Here is a 19,457-nt window from a genome sequence, read left to right as displayed (position 1 = left end):
TGTCCTCATTTTAAGGTCTCTTTCCCCAAACACAAATTTTAATGTGTCTTTTCAAGATGGCTCCTTCTCTCCTCAAAAGTTTCTTGGTAATCCCCTGGTTACTATTTGATCTGGTTGATGGTTGCCTTAGGTAAACTTCTTCATCGTTAGTCTCCCCACAACATTATCAGTTTGGGGACAAACACCCTCTCTGAGAACAGTTTAGGATAATCTTTTCCCTTGTTACACTCCCATGTCTCTCACATTTGCTGGTGTTATCTGGGATATGTTGATAAGCATAGGCAAACTCCCCACATCTCACTACCAGCTGGAACTCCCTGAAGGTACCAACAATTATAATCCAGGATTTTAATTTCCTAGGGGAATGACTATACATTATGCTCTCTCTTGCTTATCCCTTTCCATAAATTTTGCATCTATGGGTAGTAGATCCCCAAAGGAGGAGTCATCTTCAGTCCTAATACCTCTTGCAAAGACTGCTGCTATATTTTTATACTGCATAGTCTTGCATTTAAATGTTATCACATAAAATTCTAAGCATTTGGAGCATACACCATTTCTCTAAGGGAACATTCTCATTACTAGGCTGTAAAATCTACCTGATTCTTGTTTAGTCTCCCATTCTGGCCTCGTGAATATTGAGTTCCGTGCTGTACAGTAGCTCTTACTATACTGCATACAGCCATTAGTAGTTACAGTACTCTCCTAGGAACTTGAAGTCACAAATTTAACTAATTTGTTAAATTAGCACTCTAATACTAGGAAAAATGTATTATTACCACCGTACTTGTCATATATGGTCGGTGTCTGTCTGCCAAAGAGGATCAGCATCATGAATCCTGTGTGAATGGATGCTTAGCAAGCCAGGTGCCTCTCAGTATGCAAACTATGTGTACAGTGCCTCCTTTTGAGAGGGTTTAACATCCAAGAGCACTACGTATCCCAGAGAGGAGTTCAGACTCCCTTTATTGTCCACAGAAGCAAAGACCTTTAAAGGTTGAATGAAAAGCCTAAACACTTCATTTGAATGCTTTGTATCATAGAGTGGCTACTTTTTCCAATGCCTTTGTGTAAAGGCTTTTAGTGGCAAAAAATGGTCACTAAAAGCTTGTTATATTTAGGCACTGCTATGTCTGAACTAGGCACATGAAGCAGGTGGTCTGAATATGATCTTTACTGTCTGCATATTTCTTATACTTCTCAGCTGAATTAACAAACTCTGAGAGTCCTGTATCAAGTTGAAAAATACACACATTTTTGTCTGTATTTTGTCTGAAGTAGACATGGGTGCACAATTTTTTAGTAGTATTATTTTTTAATAGTATTATGTAATGTATGTGGTTTAAAATTGTGCCACTAAATAGATGTGTTATTTAAAGGAGAAGAGTATAACTAGTCCTGCATTTGACATAACTTTCTAAAAGATATATTCAAAAAAATGTATTTGACAGGTTATGTTCTCAGTGGATTTCCTTCTCTCTCAGAGGAATACATGACTATTCCACAGCAAATAGAAAAAATAAAGAATCTGAAATTAAAACCAGATGTCCTGATTAACATTAAGGTAATGTCATCTTCAGTAACTTACTAGTAATTTTCCTAATTATTAGTAGACTCATGTGCTTCCTAAGTCAATAGATAATGTTTTCCCGTGTACATTTGAGTATGGTATTTATTGAGGAACAATAAGTTGTTGTATTTTATATTGGAATGGAATTACACTAGTTTGTTTCATTATAAGCATTGCTCGTGCAAAATAATAACCATTTCCTAAAATTTCAGTAGCAGTTACAGTCTTTGCACTTCTACCAATTAGCAGATAGAGGTTTTCAAGAAAATAAAACATTGAATAACACTATTATTATGCAATTTTTGGAACAGGTACATCTGCTATTCATATACTTCAGGAAGAAACTTTTTCACATATGGAAGTTAGAAAGCAAATTGTTTTATTTTTTACTCACCAATTGTGAAACTGCATCTTAGTCATTATTAATTCCTCTGCTTTACAAATCTCAGTTTCTTCATGAGTAGTAATGTGACATGCCAGATATTTTACAAAAGTGACTGATATAACCAGAGAAACATGAATCATTGTTAGTGTAGGATTAAGAGGACTTTCTCAGTGTAACTTAAAATAATGGACTTGCTGGATATGTCCCTGTGAGTAAACAAAACAAGAGCACCTCTTCAGACATGAGGCCAACGGGTCTGGCAGAACACAGCTAACCTGTCTTGTTAGTCACAATGAGGTGGCCGTGTCCAAACTGCCTGCTGGGAAAAGCCTTTGTCCAGTGCCAGTCTCTAGATTGTGCCCACTGGCTGACTGAGACCACTGGCTGGTCCACACCAAACTTTGCCAGACTCCATACAGACAAAGTATGTATAATCATGAACACGGGTTCAGGCCCTTCTTCTTGTAATGTTTTATTTATTATCAACTAGGTTATTTCTGTCTGTTATTCTGAATGTGCAGAATGAGCTGCTGGGGCAACTCTGAATAGTCTGCCTCTGTTGTGCTGCATTCTCAATGGGTTTTTGATTCTAGTTGTCATATCTATGTGTTTTCTCAGGTGCTAAGCTTCAGTGTGTGGCCCTAGTCTATCACTTTGCCAGATTAAAGTCCACGTTTGTTTTAATTCCCTACTTTTGAGACTTAATTTGATTGATCATGCATAATGAAAATTTGTGAATGCCTACTTCAAACCTTTTTTTTAATGCTAATGGAAAGATCTTTAAACATCAGAGAAATATATTTTTGTGCTACTTTTCAGGCAGTTTTTATTTTTTCAGCTACAGAAAATCAATTTTTCTTTTAATACCAGAGAGTGAGAAATCCTATTCTTGGGAATATATGTTGCATACTTTCATGTGCAACAGTACAAATAGATGAGTGATACACTACACTAGAATGAAAAGAGAATTCTTGACTTTGTGCAGTTACATCATCATCTCCTCTGGGAAGAAGACTGAAATTGAATACTCATTAAAAATCCCTGCCCCAAAGTGAAATGTATAATTTTGCCTTTGATTTCAGTGGATTCAAGCTGTTTCCACAGATACGTTGAAATTATAACCATTTTCATTATATGAAAAAGAAAGGAAGAAGGGAATTCTAGATAACTCTGGGAATACTGAAATACTGTCATTAGCAGACCAATTTAGAGATGTTTTGTTTCTCCAAGAGAAAGGGCAGGATATGCACCTTTGCAAAAAGAACCATATCTAATCAAATTTCTCCTTCTGTATTTCAAAATATGCTATGTCATTTAGCAGTCATGTCAGCTGTATGACTCACTATAGAAATATCCTGAAGTATTGTAATACTTGAAGGGATACCTCAGGAAATGACCGTAGTGTGCCTATTGCTAACAATGCAATCTCAAAAGCTCTGTATTTTCTGTAGAAATCAATTCTCTGTTTCTGTAACAATTTGATGTTAACAACTACAATATTTTACTGATGACACGAAGCTGGGAGGAGTGGCTGATACGGCAGAAGGCTGTGCTGCCATCCAGCGAGACCTGGACAGGCTGGAGAGTTGGGCAGGGAAAAATTTAATGTCTGTTAAAGTGTAGAGTCTTACATCTGGGTAGAAACAACCCCAGGTTCCTGTATAAGTTGGGGAATGATCTATTAGAGAGCAGTGTAGGGGAAAGGGACCTGGGGTTCCTGGTGGACAGCAGGATGACCATGAGCCAGCACTGTGCCCTTGTGGCCAGGAAGGCCAGTGGCATCCTGGGGTGTATTAGAAGGGGGATGGTCAGTAGATCAAGAGAGGTTCTCCTTCCCCCCTGGTGAGACCACATCTGGAATATTGTGTCCACTTCTGAGCCCCTCAGTTCAAGAAGGACAGGGAACTGCTGGAGAGGGTCCAGCGCAGGGCAACAAAGATGATTAAGGGAGTGGAGCATCTCCCTTATGAGGAAAGGCTGAGGGAGCTGGGGCTCGTTAGCTTGGAGAAGATTGAGGGGTGACCTCATTAATGTTTACAGATATATAAAGGGTGAGTGTCATGAGGATGGAGCCAGGCTCTTCTCTGTGACAACCAATGATAGGACAAGGGGTAATGGGTACAAACTGGAACACAGGAGGTTCCACTTAAACATGAGAAGAAACTTCTTTGCAGTGAGGGTGACAGAGCACTGGAACAGGCTGCCCAGGGAGGTTGTGGAGTCTCCTACTCTGGAGGCATTCAAGACGTGCCTGGACACCTTCATGTGTAACCTCATCTAGGTGTTCCTGCTCGAGCAGGGGGATTGGACTAGATGATCTTTCCAGGTCCCTTCCAATCCCTAACATTCTGTGATTCTTTGATCCTGTGATTTTCTCGTTACCTCAGGCTTTTCATATATGTTTGAAGAGTATAGGTGTTAGTGATTTAGGAAGGAAGAATAATTATTTATTGTTTGTTGTGCCACACCCCCAGTTCCACAGTAGAATTTTCAGGTACCCATCTTAAGACCTGTTGGAGATCTGGGGACTCCAAGTGCATATTAATGTGAGTACAATTTAGGACAGGTCAGACGCTTTATTAAATATGGTCATAGTGAGTGAACACTCAGCATCTCCCTCTGCTCCCTTGTTCTCTGCTAAGTGATTGAAGGGATCAAACCAATTTTTGTTGGGGTTTGTTTGTTTGTTTGTTTTTTAAAAGAGTGAGGAAGAACACTGCTTTCAGTGTTAACAACTTCAGGTATCCATCCCTGGAGTGGATGGACTCCTTAAGTAGCTTGCTGACAGCTGCAATTCCAAGAAGGAATCAAACAGTATATAATGTGACAATGTAGAAAAAAGGTTCTTGGTGGCACCTATAGGAGTGGCTCATTTGATATTGTCTTAGCTCGGAAGTGAGGAGGTGAAAACAGTCACAGACTGTTAAAATCATAGGATCATAGAATTGTTTTGTTTGGAAAAGACCTACATAATCATCAAGTCATGTTAGCTTTTAGTTGAAAGGAATGTTCTTTTAGTTAGGATAAACTTCTTAGCCAAACCTCTCAAATATTAAATATTAATGATTTCACCACCACAGACCACATACAGATTTATCCGTGTTTAACATTAACTAAATCTGTGTCTGCAGGGCTTTTTATGGAAAGACCATTACTTACTCTTCCAGAGCTCCAAACTACTGAACTTATTTAGCCTCTGAGACAATGGCACTATGCTTAATAGTAGAACTCTGAGAAGTCAGAGGCACCTAGTAAAATTGACTGTATCTTAGAATCATAGAATCATTTAGGTTGGAAAAGACCCTTAAGATCATCAAGCCCAACTGTAAACCTAACACTGCCAAGTCCACCACTAAAACATGTCCCTAAATGCCGTATCTACATGTTTTTTAAATACTTCCAAGGATAGTGACTCAACCACTTCGCTGGGCAACTTGTTCCAATGCCTAACAACCCTTTCTGTTAATAAAGTTTTCCTAATATCCTCCCCTGGTGCAACTTGAGGCTGTTTTGTCTCGTCCTATCACTTATTACTTGTGAGAAGAGACCAATACACTCCATGCTACAACCTCCTTTCAGGTAGTTGTAAAGAGTGATAACGTCTCCCTTCAGTCTCCTTTTCTCCAGACTGAACCCCCCCCAGGTCCCTCAGCCAAGTCCAAACCACTTCAGCATTAATTGCAAGAGCAATCACAAGCCTGTCCGCAAAATACCTACACTTGTCATACTACAAGGTATAACTTGCATGCTAAAATATGCTCAAGTAGTGGCTATGCTCCTGATGTGGAATGTAGAATGCTGATGGGGTAAAGCTATGCAAGCATTTAAGTCTTTCTTTAATATACACTGTTTTTGAAAATGTTGTGCTTATTTAGAATGTGATTGGAGAAGTTGTTTGTGAATTCAGATATTTGCCAGAGTCCTACCCCTGATTCTGCAGTTTCAGGAATATAATGTTATTATAGCAGTACAATAAACACATTATTTCCTTTTAATTATTCCTTGCTAGTGTTCAGACTATGACTTATGCCAAAGAATATCAGGACAAAGGCAACACCCTGATTCAGGGCAGGTATATCAGAGGAACCAGTGGGATCCTGATGTTATTGCAAAGCATAAGAAAAAGGAAGTTCAGCCTGACGAAGACAATGAAGAGGAAGATGAAGAGCAGGAAGAAGAAGAGGTGAAGATTGCAGATTTCTAAACAGTACAAAGTGTTATAACGTACTCTAGTCAAAGCAGAACAGATTTCAGTATTCTAAAATATCACCATACTACATTATGAATTAATTTTACTGAACTCTGGTCTTAATTTAGTTTCTGTTCTGCTTTAAGAGATGTGGGATAACACTTAAACAGTAGTTTTCAACAACAGAAAATAGTAATCATTGTATAACTTAACCTGGATTCAGTCTCTAACTTAGAAGTCATGGAATATTTATTTTAGCAATTTTTACTAGTATTTGCAGGATACCAGCTTGTTTTCTGGTTTTGGTGTTAGGCTACTACAAATGGTTTTTCTTTTTTTTTCTTTTTTTCATGAAGTTATTAATTTTGAATTCAAGTTGAATTGTTCTGGTCTGTAATTCGGGCCAGAGACTTATCAGTGCAAGTTCTAGGCATAATCATCTAAATTTGCAGAAACTAGGCTTCCTGAGGATTGGATCACAGTCAGCAATCACTGGGCTAATATTCATTGCAATACTCTGGAAGGCTACTTTACTTAAAGACAAAAATTAGTTTAGTACATTATTTTATTTCTATATCTTGAAATATTTAACTTTTCATTTTGCAGATTGCAGAAGATACACTTAGGATGTCAGAATTTTTGAATCAATTAGTACAGAGGCCTGAAGATATTCTTGAAAATGCAGAGGAGAGACTTGGAATGTATAAGGATATAATGCTTCATCCTTTAGAAGTAAGAAAATGCAAAATAATAGGATTGTGCATAACAAAAGACCTTTTAAAATATCTTAAATATCTTGCAGTATTTTCTTTTTTTTTTTTTTTAAGTTTGAGATTTGTTGTATGGAGGTGGGCACAAGGCGTGCTACAATATATCCCCAAGTTCTGAAATTCATACAGAAATTGATGATACAAAGTTGTCATCTCTAGGTGTTGTTTCTACTCTGGAGTCAAGATAAAGTAATCCGCTTCAGATTTTAAAAGTGAAACCATACCTGCCACCACATATACTTCCTGAATCTAGGAAGTGGAGTATTTGATGGGCCCAGTGTATCATCACCATTACCAGAGTCAATTCTAGCATGCAATCCCATAAGAAATCTGTTCTTTCTATCCATTGCCTTCCACTCCAATAGATTCCCTTCCTCACCTGCTTCATTGCCTGCAGATTTAAAAAACCTGAACATGTCCAAAGCAATAATTTGTTCTTTTCTATTTTCTCTTTCTTAAATTTTTAATCTTCTGGTACAAGCAGCTGCAAAAACCTCATGTTTGCTGCACCCTTGACAATTACCCTTTATGCCCTTCAGTTTCCCTGTGGATTAGATAAACCTGTAGAAAAAATCGTGTAAAATTGGTGTAATGTAACAAACTTGTTACTGCTGTGAAGGGGAAAGCAAAAAATGTGATACCTTTAATCATTATACAATCTCGTGGATTTTTCATAAGCAAACTAATGGAAAGTTGTTAAGAATAAATTACTTTAGGATGTACACCAAATTTCAACACATTCCAGTACTTGGTAGGCCTTACTTAGACTTCACTAATGACAAATGTAGTAGTGAACATACTTAGTAGTCCACTAATACATGAAAAGAACATAGGGGTCTCTCATTGGCCTAGGTAGAGGTTACGATGGTGAAATTGGAAAAAAAAAAAAAGCTTAGGTGATGTGCAATTTGCACTGAACTTGGATAGGTAGAAAAAACTTTGGAGAGCATGCCATGATTTCTTGATAAGTTGCTAGGATGAATTTGAGTAGAAATAAGTGTGAAATGCTACAGTTAGGGAGGAAACCTAATGAACAACTACAACATGTGAAATAATTGGCTATACCTCAGTGCTACAGATAATCTGCAACCTGTGGGGTTTTAGCTAGTCTTAAACTGAGTCAATAAATGTGTTTGATGCTCTTGTACAAAAGTGAATATTATGGATGTACGAATAAGACCATTGAATATAAGAGAAAGACATTATTTATTTCTCTGTAGAAGAGTACTAGAAGGAAGCAATTAGTTATTATCTATGTCTACCAAAGATAGGACAAATAATTTAATTTGTAATATACAAGTCTTAGACTACATGCAAGGAAATTAACTCTGTCCATAAGTGTAATGAAGAACTGGAATAGATTACTGAGAAAGTTGTAAAGTCACCTTCACGAGGCTTTTTCAGGGCTAGGGTGATACCAACAACTGTCAGGAATGGAGTGAGTGTTCTCAGCCCTCAGAGACATTAACAATAGACAAAGGAAGCCTATTTTAGTCCAATATCTTATTTACTAGTGGGAAAATTGAAAATAAGAAAAATCAAAGATATGGTTCAAATTTTACAGAAATTGAGGGCCAGGACCAAAAATGAAAAAATTGGTCTCATGGCTGGTATTTCCAAGAAATCTGTTAATTGTCATTGTCACAATTTTCCAGCAGAGACTTAAAGTAGTTAGAAGTTGAATTAACACACAAAACATTACTATATCTTGATTCTTTTAGCTCTCTTGCATTTGAGCTAGAATGTCTAATCTGTTTTCTGAGCCCATTGTAACTCCAATTTTTGAATTCTCTCTGTATTTATCTATGACCAAATAAAAGTTCATCTCCAGAAGGTTTTATAAGACGTCAATACAATGAAACTTGGTTTTGCTGAATTCCACAGTACCCCAGTCTTTGATTTGTATAAGAACAGCGTGAGCTTCAATGTCATTATCTGGGTAACGATACTCAATTGATGGATGTCTTTGCTCTTAAACAGGACTTGATGGCTGAACAGGATTGTCAATATCTTTTTGAACTGGATGGAAATCAGCAACCAGATGATCTCTTTGCAGTAAGCAAGCTATGTACCAACCTAATTAACCTCCACCAGAAAATAACTTCTCAGTTTTGTGGATTTTCTTTATTAAGGTGTTGACAACACTTTAAGTTGTATATAAAACTCATTTGATTACTATTAGAAAACATGACCTTTGAAATGCTAGCTCTTGTTGCTCTATTGAAACAGGTGTAAGATTCACTGCACTGCCCCCAGTCTTACATATGTTACATGTGAATAATTGCAGTCAGGCTACAAAACTCTTTTGAATTGTATCCATCTGTTTCTAGTGCTTTATTTTGTCTATTAGTGTAAAATATCATTACTAACATGAGTAATTAAAACATTTGTAGTATGATATATTTACATAATTGACTTATTTTGTGTTAGTGTCTAAAATAATTACAGAAAATTTATGAACTTTGATATTGTTTTACAGCGTAATAGAAGACACTTCATTCTTTTCCATTTGCTATTCTGCTGAGTGCTTGTGTCTAGATTTTTAGCTCATAATATAGCAACTCATTCTCCCTATTAAAAAGGCTACAGTGATAAAATTTAAAGATAAATAATCTTATCCTGTGGCTCCGAAATAAGAGTCGCTTAAAATCAGAACCTAAATTATGGGGCTGAAAATTAAGTGAGAGATTGTCTTTGACAATGTAGGAAGTGAGCTGCTCCTGCAGTTTGCCCTCTGTTGTTTGAAACAAATTGAATCAATTATAATTCTGCAAGTATTATTGCAATTTGTGTTTACCTTTGCTACCAAGAGCAGTCCTATGGGGGGAAAAAAAAAAACCACTAATTTTGCAGAAATGGAACATAAAATTTCCTCATTATGATCTGTTTGTGAACAGTACAACAGATATATAGCAAAGGCAATCAAGTTGTGTAATAATTCTGACCATTTTACCTGTAAGTAAGGCAAAGACCTACTATGAAACTATTCCAAACATGATAAAATTTGCTTTTTAATTTAAAGAACACTTGCATTCAAGTAAGATTACATTCAGAAAATACTTCAATTAAATTCAGTATCATCTGATTCTCGTTGGCAGACATCTGGCTTAAGTATCTTTTTAAATAAATTACCCTAAACTGTTTTACTTCCAAGTGGGCATAATCTGATCTCCTAAAGAGATTTTCCTCCTTTTCAGATTGGAGTTCGTCTGAATACGTCTGCTGCTTTGTGAGAAAGAATCCTTCACAGCCTATTCCTTTGGAAGGCTTAGGAGTCACAGCATAATGAGGAGATATAAAGGCTGTGATTCAGCATTTCACACTGCCTGTATCTACCAAATAGCTTGTTAGAACTCAGCTCAATAACTAGCTTGACTCCAAGCCAGAAACTGGGCCTTAGTGTATATGTAACCAATTATATAAATAATAACTTACAATTTCAAAAATACTTTGGGGGTTCTTGTGGCTCACAAAAGCAGTTCTGATTGGTACTAATCAAGAGTTATTTTCTCCGCAGTCAGTGGTAGTTCGACTTCAATCTCTGGGTGTTCAAAATGGAGCTCCTATAACTAGACTTCAAAGTCAGGAAGAAGAAATGCTGGAGACACTGGAAAATGTAAGTTTGCTTTTCTGAAATGTGATTGACTGTAATAATTATAAACATATTTTTTATTTTCTGATGTAAACTTATAACATCTTTGTTTCACAGCGACCAGTTTGTTTTACCGTGCAATAAGGGCATTTTTTTGAGCCTAGATTTTCCAGAAATGTGAATTTAAGATAATTCTGGGAGTGAAAAAGATGTTAGGAGATTAGAATAAAATTTTGAATAAAATGTTTGTTTTAGCAATAGAAGAAGAATGAATTCCTCTCAGGAAAATAAATAAACTTTAGCCAAAGCATAACAATGTCAGTGCCTGACTCTTAGCTCAGTCTTTACTCTTTTTCAAACATTCTTAACGTTCAGGTTGGTTTTCTGACTGCTCTTGAGCATTGACCAGATGTTTTCATGGAAGTATTTATTATAATTCAAGATAATTCCTGAGTAGTGACAGTCAATGACAAGTCATCATTTTCTGTGTAAAACTGCTATTTTGATGCTTGGCTTCCTAGATTCTGAAAGTCCTTCTGCAGCTCTTCACAGCCAGCACTTGTCTATTCTATTCTGAATAATTTGGTGGCATCATAAACTTTAGGATTCACTCACTATTCAACTTCTGGAAAACATCTGTTAAACTTACTGCTATCACGTGACATTTCTGCATGCCTAAAAGAGATATTTTGGCCTTGCTTTTCTCCCACACAGACCCTCGTCCTTTCTTCATCCTCTTTAGAAAAAATCTTGGCCATTTTCTGTTGTCTTCAATAAATGGCTGGTTTGTACATCTTTATTGTTTTAAACTTCTGACAATAATAAATGAAGCCTACAGGAACTATTTGAAGTACTATTTTTATTAAGTAAAATAGAAAAATGAAATAGCTTTTTCCTTAAAATTTTCCTACAATTCTGAAATACGTAATTAAAAAAATATCATCTAATCAGCGTGATGTGGATTTCTTTTTAGATTTGCTTATTTTCCAACAAAATGTTTCAAAAAGAGGCTGAGAACAAGGCATATGTAGCTTCAGATAAAAATTACAAATGCTGTTGTTGCTCTTTTAATTAACAGGATGAACTTCTCCGGGTTCTGTCATCTTACAAACTAATAGCACCCAGATACCGATGGTGTAGAAGCAGGTGGGGGCGGGCATGTCCTGTGGCTCTAAAGGAAGGTGATATTGTAATGGGAAGCCCAGATTTGGCTGTCAGGTTAGCAGAATATGACACTTTTTATTTTTATTTCTATTTTATAAGATAACGGTCTATATCTGTTAGCTTCTCTTCTGTTTTAAGTTTTCTAGGTAAAATGTATGTACTGTCATCCCCAGAGGCACTGAAAACATTTATGTTGAATCCACGGCCTTACCTGTTACCACCAATGCCGCTTCCTCCTTGTAAAGTATTGGTATTTGGTCCTCCATTGTCGGGAAGAACAACTATTTGTAACCTAATTGCACACAAATATAAAGGAAAGGTAGGCTTATAAATATCTTATGTAACAAGGGTATCAGCTGAGGCTTGGCAATAAGTTAAGCACATTCTTATTCCTTTTGTGTTATTAACATATACACTGAAACATATGGATCACATAGTAATTTTGTGAAATTCATTTATAGAGAAATAGCTAAATTTCAAAAATATTTCTATTTACTCTCTATGTAACACAAATATTTATGTGTCAGTTATTTGTCTTAGCATAAGAATATTATGAATAACTTTTGTAAATGCAAATTATAAATATTTTTTCCACAAAATCCCCTGCACTTTTGAATTATATGGATTTTTTTCTGAAGTTTGCAGAGATTTTCCAAATTAATTTTGTAGTATAGAAGTTGGATCAGATGCTGTATTTCTCTTCTGTGATGTTTTTATTTTTTCAAATCATTTCACTAGGTTCTTGATATGGACGAACTCATTCAACCCCATATGGAAGAATCAAGAAAAGAAAACATTGAGCAAGTGCGAAGGGATACGGTAGAAAAGGCTATAACAGCAGTGAAAGAAAGGTTGGAATTAGAAAAACAGTCAGGAGAATCAGGTGAATAAGGTGTTACGTGGTCTTTGAAACCATCTGATTTGCTTAGGTTATTTAACCGAAGCAATTGCTTTCACTTTGACTTATAAAATATTACAGAAGTTGTTACTGTTGTCATGCATCAAATGTGAACTAAAAGAGCATGCAGTGAAGGGAATAGCTGAGTAGAATTCAGTATTTTTGATGTTATATATAAATCCTCCAAAGCTGAGGGCCACAGGTATGTAAGAAAGAGTTTTATGAGCTATTTTTGAAAGAATAAATTAGTTCTGACTGTTACTGCTTAGAAACTTTCCATTTGACTGAATTTTTGACAAGTTAAATCTCTGCAAAACTGAAATTTTCTTCAAGAAAGCAGCTTGTCAGCTAGGCTGCTGTGAACCCACAATCTATAGATCTTCCACTTTGGAGCAGCCTTCCAGGTGTGCTGTCTCAGATGGCACATTCACAAGATTTTCCACCTCTGGTCACATTTAGACTTCCTAGCTGCCCACATTTTTTGCAACTTGATGAATTCAGAAAATATTTTGAAAAGGTGAAAAGAGCATGTTCTTTTAATATCTGATAAACAAAAATTGGATTTTCTTCTTGCTGGAAATTTTGTGGGGGTTTTTTTCAAAATTTTCTTTTGAAATGAAAATTTTCTATTGAATTGGAATTGCTTTTTCCAGTTAGCTCTAGTTATGGTTCAAATGAACAGTCAGGCCATTTTGTCCTATTCAACTAAGCGAGGAATCACCATATTTGACTTACTCCTGGGTAGATATAAATCTGACAAGAAGATAATATGTTCCTCCTCAAAGCATAGAAACCGACAGTGAAACAAAAAACACTGGTCTTTCAGTAAGAATAAGCGTGAAGTATGACACCAAAATTAAAACCACTGAACAGTGTTATGTTCCAGATTCCTGGCTATGTAAATACTTTTGAGGACAGGTATGTGAAGACATATTAGGATTAATGAGAACTTAACCTTAATCAATAACCTTGGAGAGCTCAAGCAATTTTATTGCAAAATGGAACTACAAACAGATGAAGCATGTAGATTGTCACAGAAAGTAAGAAAGCTTCAGAAGGCAAAATTAAATAGTTTTAGAAGCTTGACTCTAGATCTGGAGGTAACTATCCCAGAAAGTATTTCCTGTTCCTAACAAGATTATTTAGTTAATCACCTAATAAATTCTGCCTTTTGAGAGAATTACAGAGAATCACTAAAAGATATGCAAAATACATAGATCAGTTTAATGAGGTAAATGTCCCCCTGACTGTTCTGGGTGCTCCCAAGTCCAGTTCAGGGCTAGACAGTGAGGCGATGAAATTCCACTGAAGTCCCCAGAGTTTCTGCCAGTGTAGGTCAGGAGATTGAAGCAGGTGGTGCTGAGGACTCAATATCCGTGTCATGCACAGAGGACTTTCAGACTGGCCTGTATTGTGGGCTCGTGGGCTGAACACTTAATGGTTTCAGCATAGTAGATGTACATCTGGAAAGAATAAATTAGTTTGCATGTTCTAAGACTGCTTTGCCATGTGTACTAAAGCATGAGAAGGATCAGGAGATTCATTTAAAACATCCTCTTCTGATTAAAATTCAAAAGGTAACATATGCACGCTCAGAGGGTCCCAGTCTGCTCATGCTTATATGACATCCAGCTCAAGCAGAACCACATTGTTCTGTTTGGGGGGAAAACAGAGGAGGGCATTGAATCTGTTGAACTGAAGATGTGTTCGGGACTTGTGTATTTGTTAACTCTTTTCTGGCTTTTGTCGTATTTGTTATCTCTTTTGTTCTAAGGAAAGAAACGGGCATATAAAAACAGGTACTACTAGAGAGCCATTTGTGTCTCACAGGCTGATGGGTACTAGTTTTGCCTTCTCTAGGGCTGGAAAAGTGCTTGTGATTCCTAGGAGGCATGTTGGGGTATTCTACAGATTGGGAGGCTGCAGATGAAGAGCAGACTGACATGGAGCTGGTTTAGTCATGTGGATTTTGTACTGTAGTATTTGTATAAAAGGATTTTCTACTGATCTAGTTTTCTGTGAATTTGATATGATTTCATAACTATAGAAGACTTACAAGAACATAGTAGTGTGAAAGAAGCAGACGATTCTGAGGAAACCACTAAAACCAGCGAGGAAAGAAGCTTGGAAGAGGAGACTACTATAGAATCTGCCATCATTGAAAAACGTAAAGTGAATATTAACTATTTTGAGCATTTCATTCCATGCATTCAGTATGTCTTGCAATTTAAAAAGTGGAAGATTTTTTTTTTCCTCATTTACACTGTTTTACTATTTTGGACTATTTTAATTTGTTTCATTGTTGCTGATGCTGTTGTTTTGACAAACCTAAAATGAAATGGTTGATTTTCTTGTTGAAAGATGTTAACCCATTAATACCACATTAGTTTACAGAGGAAAAAACTCCCACTGAGACCTTTGCAGAATCCAAGCATGTATTTTGATGAAAAATTTGGTATTTTCACTTATATATCTTTTATAGCATAAGACTGTTTCAGAATTTTTTAATAGGTAAGGAGAGGAAATGAGTATTTCAGAATTTTCTGAAGTGCTTTTAAAAAATGTGTATTGTTAGGAATGTCAGAAGTAACCACTGACCACCCAGAAGTTCAGGCGATGGTAGAAGAAGCTGTAAAAAATGCATCAGTCTCCGAAGTTACAGTGTCACCTGAAATATATGCTGAAGTACTGGAGAGAGCTATTGCAGAGGTAAAACTACAAGTATTTTATAGTAAAGCATTTTTTTTTCTAAGAACAACCTGTAACAGTTTATACATTATTGATATATATTCTTAATTGTTCTGTTTGAAAGATCAGTTTAGTTTATATCACATAATCTGAAAGTTTACATAGGACTAAGAGACTGAGCAAGATCATGAAAGACAACTGTATTGAGGACTACGATATATATCAAAATTATTTCTGTCTTGCAAAGTACCTGGGACAGAAATTGTTAAAGGCTGGGAAAACTGTCTGAGGAAATTATCACTGTATACTTGCCCTATTCTTTTACTCTTAGTCACTATTAGAGAGCTCAACACCAGATACAAGTGTTTGAAAAGGATTGTATACGAAGGTTTACCCAAGAATCTTGAACTGTTTTAAATTTGTTCACTGGTTTGTAGCTATTGAAATTGGAATCTAAATTCTTTTTAGATTACCTTAAAAAAATCACTGACGCATTAATCTGTTTTTTTTTTTTAATGTTTTTATTTCATTCAGGCATATAAAGTTATAAATGTTTTTTTTATTGACAGGAAATTACAATAGGGAAAAATCATAACATTCAGAAAATAATTTTGTATTGTGCAGTCTTTTTGAACAGCTCACAGACTATCTCAGTCTTTTTATGTTACTGAACCTGACATTTTATAACAGCTTACGAAGACGAACAGAGACAGGTTCCCTGGTGCTCCAGAAAAAGGAGGGTGGGTAGTGGATAACTACCCTCTGTCAGCAGATCACTGGTCAGCTTTATCAGAAAAAGGACTTTTACCTGACACGGTTGTCTGTCTGAAGAATACAGAAAAAGATGGTTAGTAAATGCACACTAATGAAGCTTAATATTTTCTTTTTTCTATATTGGTATCTCTATATAAAGCACACTTACAATGAAAACTAGTAGTTGTATTCCACTTATGAAGTTTCAGGCATCTAGAGAAGGAAGAATCCAGTGAATCAACAAGGGTACCCCAAATTTCTTACAATTTGGATTAAGGGAATTACACAGAATTAAAAACCGGAATACTTTACAGAAGCAGTAAAGAAAATGCCTCCTGTTTATAATCCTGTTTACAATTTCCTCCTATTTACAATCAGCAGTAAATGCCGCTGTACTCTTGCAGTTTCAGACTTTTGTGTTCTGTGTCTGGCTGGCCATCAGCTTGCAATGTAGCTCTTAGTCTAATTTCCCTGCCTGCACATTGGTCTCCCCACTTGGAAAATCAGATTATAGATACAAACTTTCTATGCTTCAGAGAAAAACGGAGGGAAAAATACCTGTATGCAGGTGAATCCAGTTCCCCATTCTGGGGTCAAAAGGAGTTGAACGACGTCTTATCCAAATTGATATAATAGTTTAGTACCCATTAATTCAGAGGAAGGGACTTTTACTGTATTGTTTCAAGCAAGAAGGAAGGCATGAGGAATTGAACAAGTTCATACACTTCTAAAAGTTTTGCCTGCCAAATCATGTCTTAATGGATTATGCCTGCTTGATTGATACCACCCCAAAAGTTTCATTGCCTTGTGGCAATGTTTGATCATTCAACTTTTCAACCCAGTCTGTTATCAAAACGTCTTTAAGTAGTAGAAACTTCCCTTCAAGAAAGGAATAATGGGCCTATTCATACTTAGTTCAAGAAAGCTCAGTAACTGCCTAGTATTAGAATCAGACCAGAGAGCTTTTCAAACCCTTGTCCCTGAGTATAAAGATCAACCTGGGGCAAATTAAGATTACAAAATTTACTCAGAATAGATTTTTTTTAAGGTACTTTTCAGAAGCATGGCATCTTTATAAGCTAATCATCTTCACAACTCAGCTACTGTACCTGAAATACTTGGTCACATAGCTTTTTGAAATTTTGTAACACCTAAAATGTCTTAACTAAAAGTCTTCCAGTGTGACTGGAGCTTGTAGACAGAGTAATTACAGACTGAACATTTCTATGAGAAAGTTCTAGATCCAGTGTTTGTCAGAAAATCATCTTTGCTGCTCCTGTCATTCAAGAAGGCCTCATCTAAGATATTTCCAGAAAGAACTTAAGGACAAATTGCACTTCCATGCCTCATCTTTGCTTCCGAGACATTTCAAGCATATTGAAATGTTCATGAGCCTGGTTTCTGGGACACAGTGCATTGTGTTTTCTTATAACCACAAAAAGCACCTTATTCATGTAGTTGACATGCCATAATGTAATGTTAATACAGTGTATTAAATAACAAACAGCAGGAATTAAGGTCTAACCGTTTCTTCAGGGAGAAGACTGAGATCATAGAACCAGAGAATGTCCTGAGTTGGAAGGGACCCACAAGGATCATTGAGTCCAACTCCTGTCCCTGCATATGACAACCCCACAGTTCACACCATGTGTCTGAGGGCCTTGTCCAGTCTCTTCTTGAACACTGTCAGGCATGGGGCTGTGACACCTCCCTGGGGAGCCTGTTCCAGGGCTCCACCACCCTCTGGGGGAAGAACCTTTTCCTAATGTCTAACCTAAACCTTCCCTTCAGAATTCTGTTAACTTTCTCTTGACTTCTCAGAATTTAACAAATTAGTGAATTAATTGGATAAAATAAAAGCTTGTGTCATCTTCTCTGAAAAGCTTTATTCTAGATAAGACGCTTTAGAAACAGAAAATTCTTAATGGGAGCCTTGTTGAAAACTGGTCAATTGTAACTGCCCCTTTTTTTCTTTTGAGAAGGGAAGAACTTGGGAGTCCATAGCAGAGGCTTTCAAATTAAGTGGTTCCTTCCAGCAATGTACACCTTTCTGCCGTTCCCACTAGTTCTCAAAACCTAGCTCTGAATTACTTGTTCTAATCTGAACAATCTATTTTATACTCTTGGTAGCCACCTCTTCCATGCAATCGTCTACTGTTTCTCTAGTCTGGTAGATGGCAGATGCTTTAACGTGTAAGTGTAAGAATTTCCTAGAAGTTATAGAGGTCTTTCATGAAATTTAAATTTTGTGCTCACAACCCTGATGGTGCCTCTTTTTGAATTAACACTGTTACAGGCTTTATATTAAATAGAAAACAAAACAAAACAAACTAACCAAACAAACAAACAAAAAAACCAACAGACCTACTTTCTTATTTACGACCCGTTTGGCCCCATGTAAAAGTAGCTTTCAGGCTTGGAAAGAAATCCATCATTTCCATTATTAATGTGTTTGAGATGATGATGAGTCTATATCCTAATTCTATCCCTGGAGCTGTATCAGGCTTTCATATGAATCAATGACGCTATATTTTTTCTTCAAAGTTTCATTCACTGGTGGGAGGGAATGAATTAACATACTTTAAATAATAATGCATGTATTTTTGCTGTCTCAGCTTGAAACTGGCACAGAGATTTTCTTAACAGACTTTCAGTTGTATTAAAACAAGACATTGCAAGAACATTGCTCTTTCAACCAGAATCAGCTGAACTACCTACAAATCTGCTCCATTAGTAAGCCAGCTTATTTCTGGTTAATGCCAGTAGCAGATATTCTCAGGTCAGCCCCTTAGGACTTTGCTGATTCATTATCCATTATTCTAAAGGGTTATATGTCACTTGACCAATTTGATCAAGTATACTGAAATCACTCATCAGATGAAACAACTTTGAATCCTTTGAGTAAGGAACACACATGCTGGTACCCAATGAAGAAACAATAGTTAGTTACAGTATAGTAATTGTGATGGTTTTGGACATTCTGCATATGATAATTCTGTAATTTAAGCTGCTTGACTTCAGTTCAAAATCATTTGGACTCTGAATAATGAAGTAAATTATTGTTCTTTGGCATTGTTGCTTTTCATAATACTGTGAGAAAACACAAAGATGGGGAATCACATGCCTGGGCCACCAGGCAAAGCCACTGGAAACTCTCAAAACTTTTTTTCAGAAGAATACCAAGACAGAATTATCTAAAGATGAGTTTACCAAGTATATTTTTTAAAAATGCCCTTAACTCACCCTTCCTTTTCCAAAAATACATTTAACTGAAACTATTGGTTTAAAATATAAACTATTCCCACAAAATTATCATCTGCTTCAAATCAACGCCAGTGTAGCCAACAGTTAAGAAACTTGCTTCTCACAGTTCAAATTCAGATAAAAATACATTTTGTGTCAGTTGCTGATAGTGATCGTGTGATGTATGGGAGAAATAAGTATGAGT

The 19,457-nt window shown here is 36.3% G+C and overlaps 1 protein-coding gene across 1 annotated transcript in view; it reads left to right on the top strand.

The window, feature by feature from the left end:
* Positions 1-19,457, top strand: part of AK9 (adenylate kinase 9) — a gene marked incomplete at its 3' end in the record, with an annotated part of 71,922 nt that overhangs the window by 9,305 nt on the left and 43,160 nt on the right. The window contains exons 6-16 of the mRNA XM_080341408.1: positions 1,452-1,564; positions 5,965-6,138; positions 6,751-6,876; positions 8,895-8,969; positions 10,432-10,530; positions 11,585-11,724; positions 11,809-11,989; positions 12,409-12,553; positions 14,616-14,735; positions 15,144-15,277; positions 15,947-16,103. Coding sequence (XP_080197534.1) covers positions 1,452-1,564; positions 5,965-6,138; positions 6,751-6,876; positions 8,895-8,969; positions 10,432-10,530; positions 11,585-11,724; positions 11,809-11,989; positions 12,409-12,553; positions 14,616-14,735; positions 15,144-15,277; positions 15,947-16,103 — 1,464 coding nt within the window. The remainder of the gene's footprint in view (positions 1-1,451; positions 1,565-5,964; positions 6,139-6,750; positions 6,877-8,894; positions 8,970-10,431; positions 10,531-11,584; positions 11,725-11,808; positions 11,990-12,408; positions 12,554-14,615; positions 14,736-15,143; positions 15,278-15,946; positions 16,104-19,457) is intronic.

The sequence above is a fragment of the Nesoenas mayeri genome (assembly GCF_963082525.1).
Source record: "Nesoenas mayeri genome assembly, chromosome: 3".
NCBI lineage: Eukaryota > Metazoa > Chordata > Aves > Columbiformes > Columbidae > Nesoenas > Nesoenas mayeri.
This window is presented reverse-complemented; position numbering and strand designations above follow the sequence as displayed.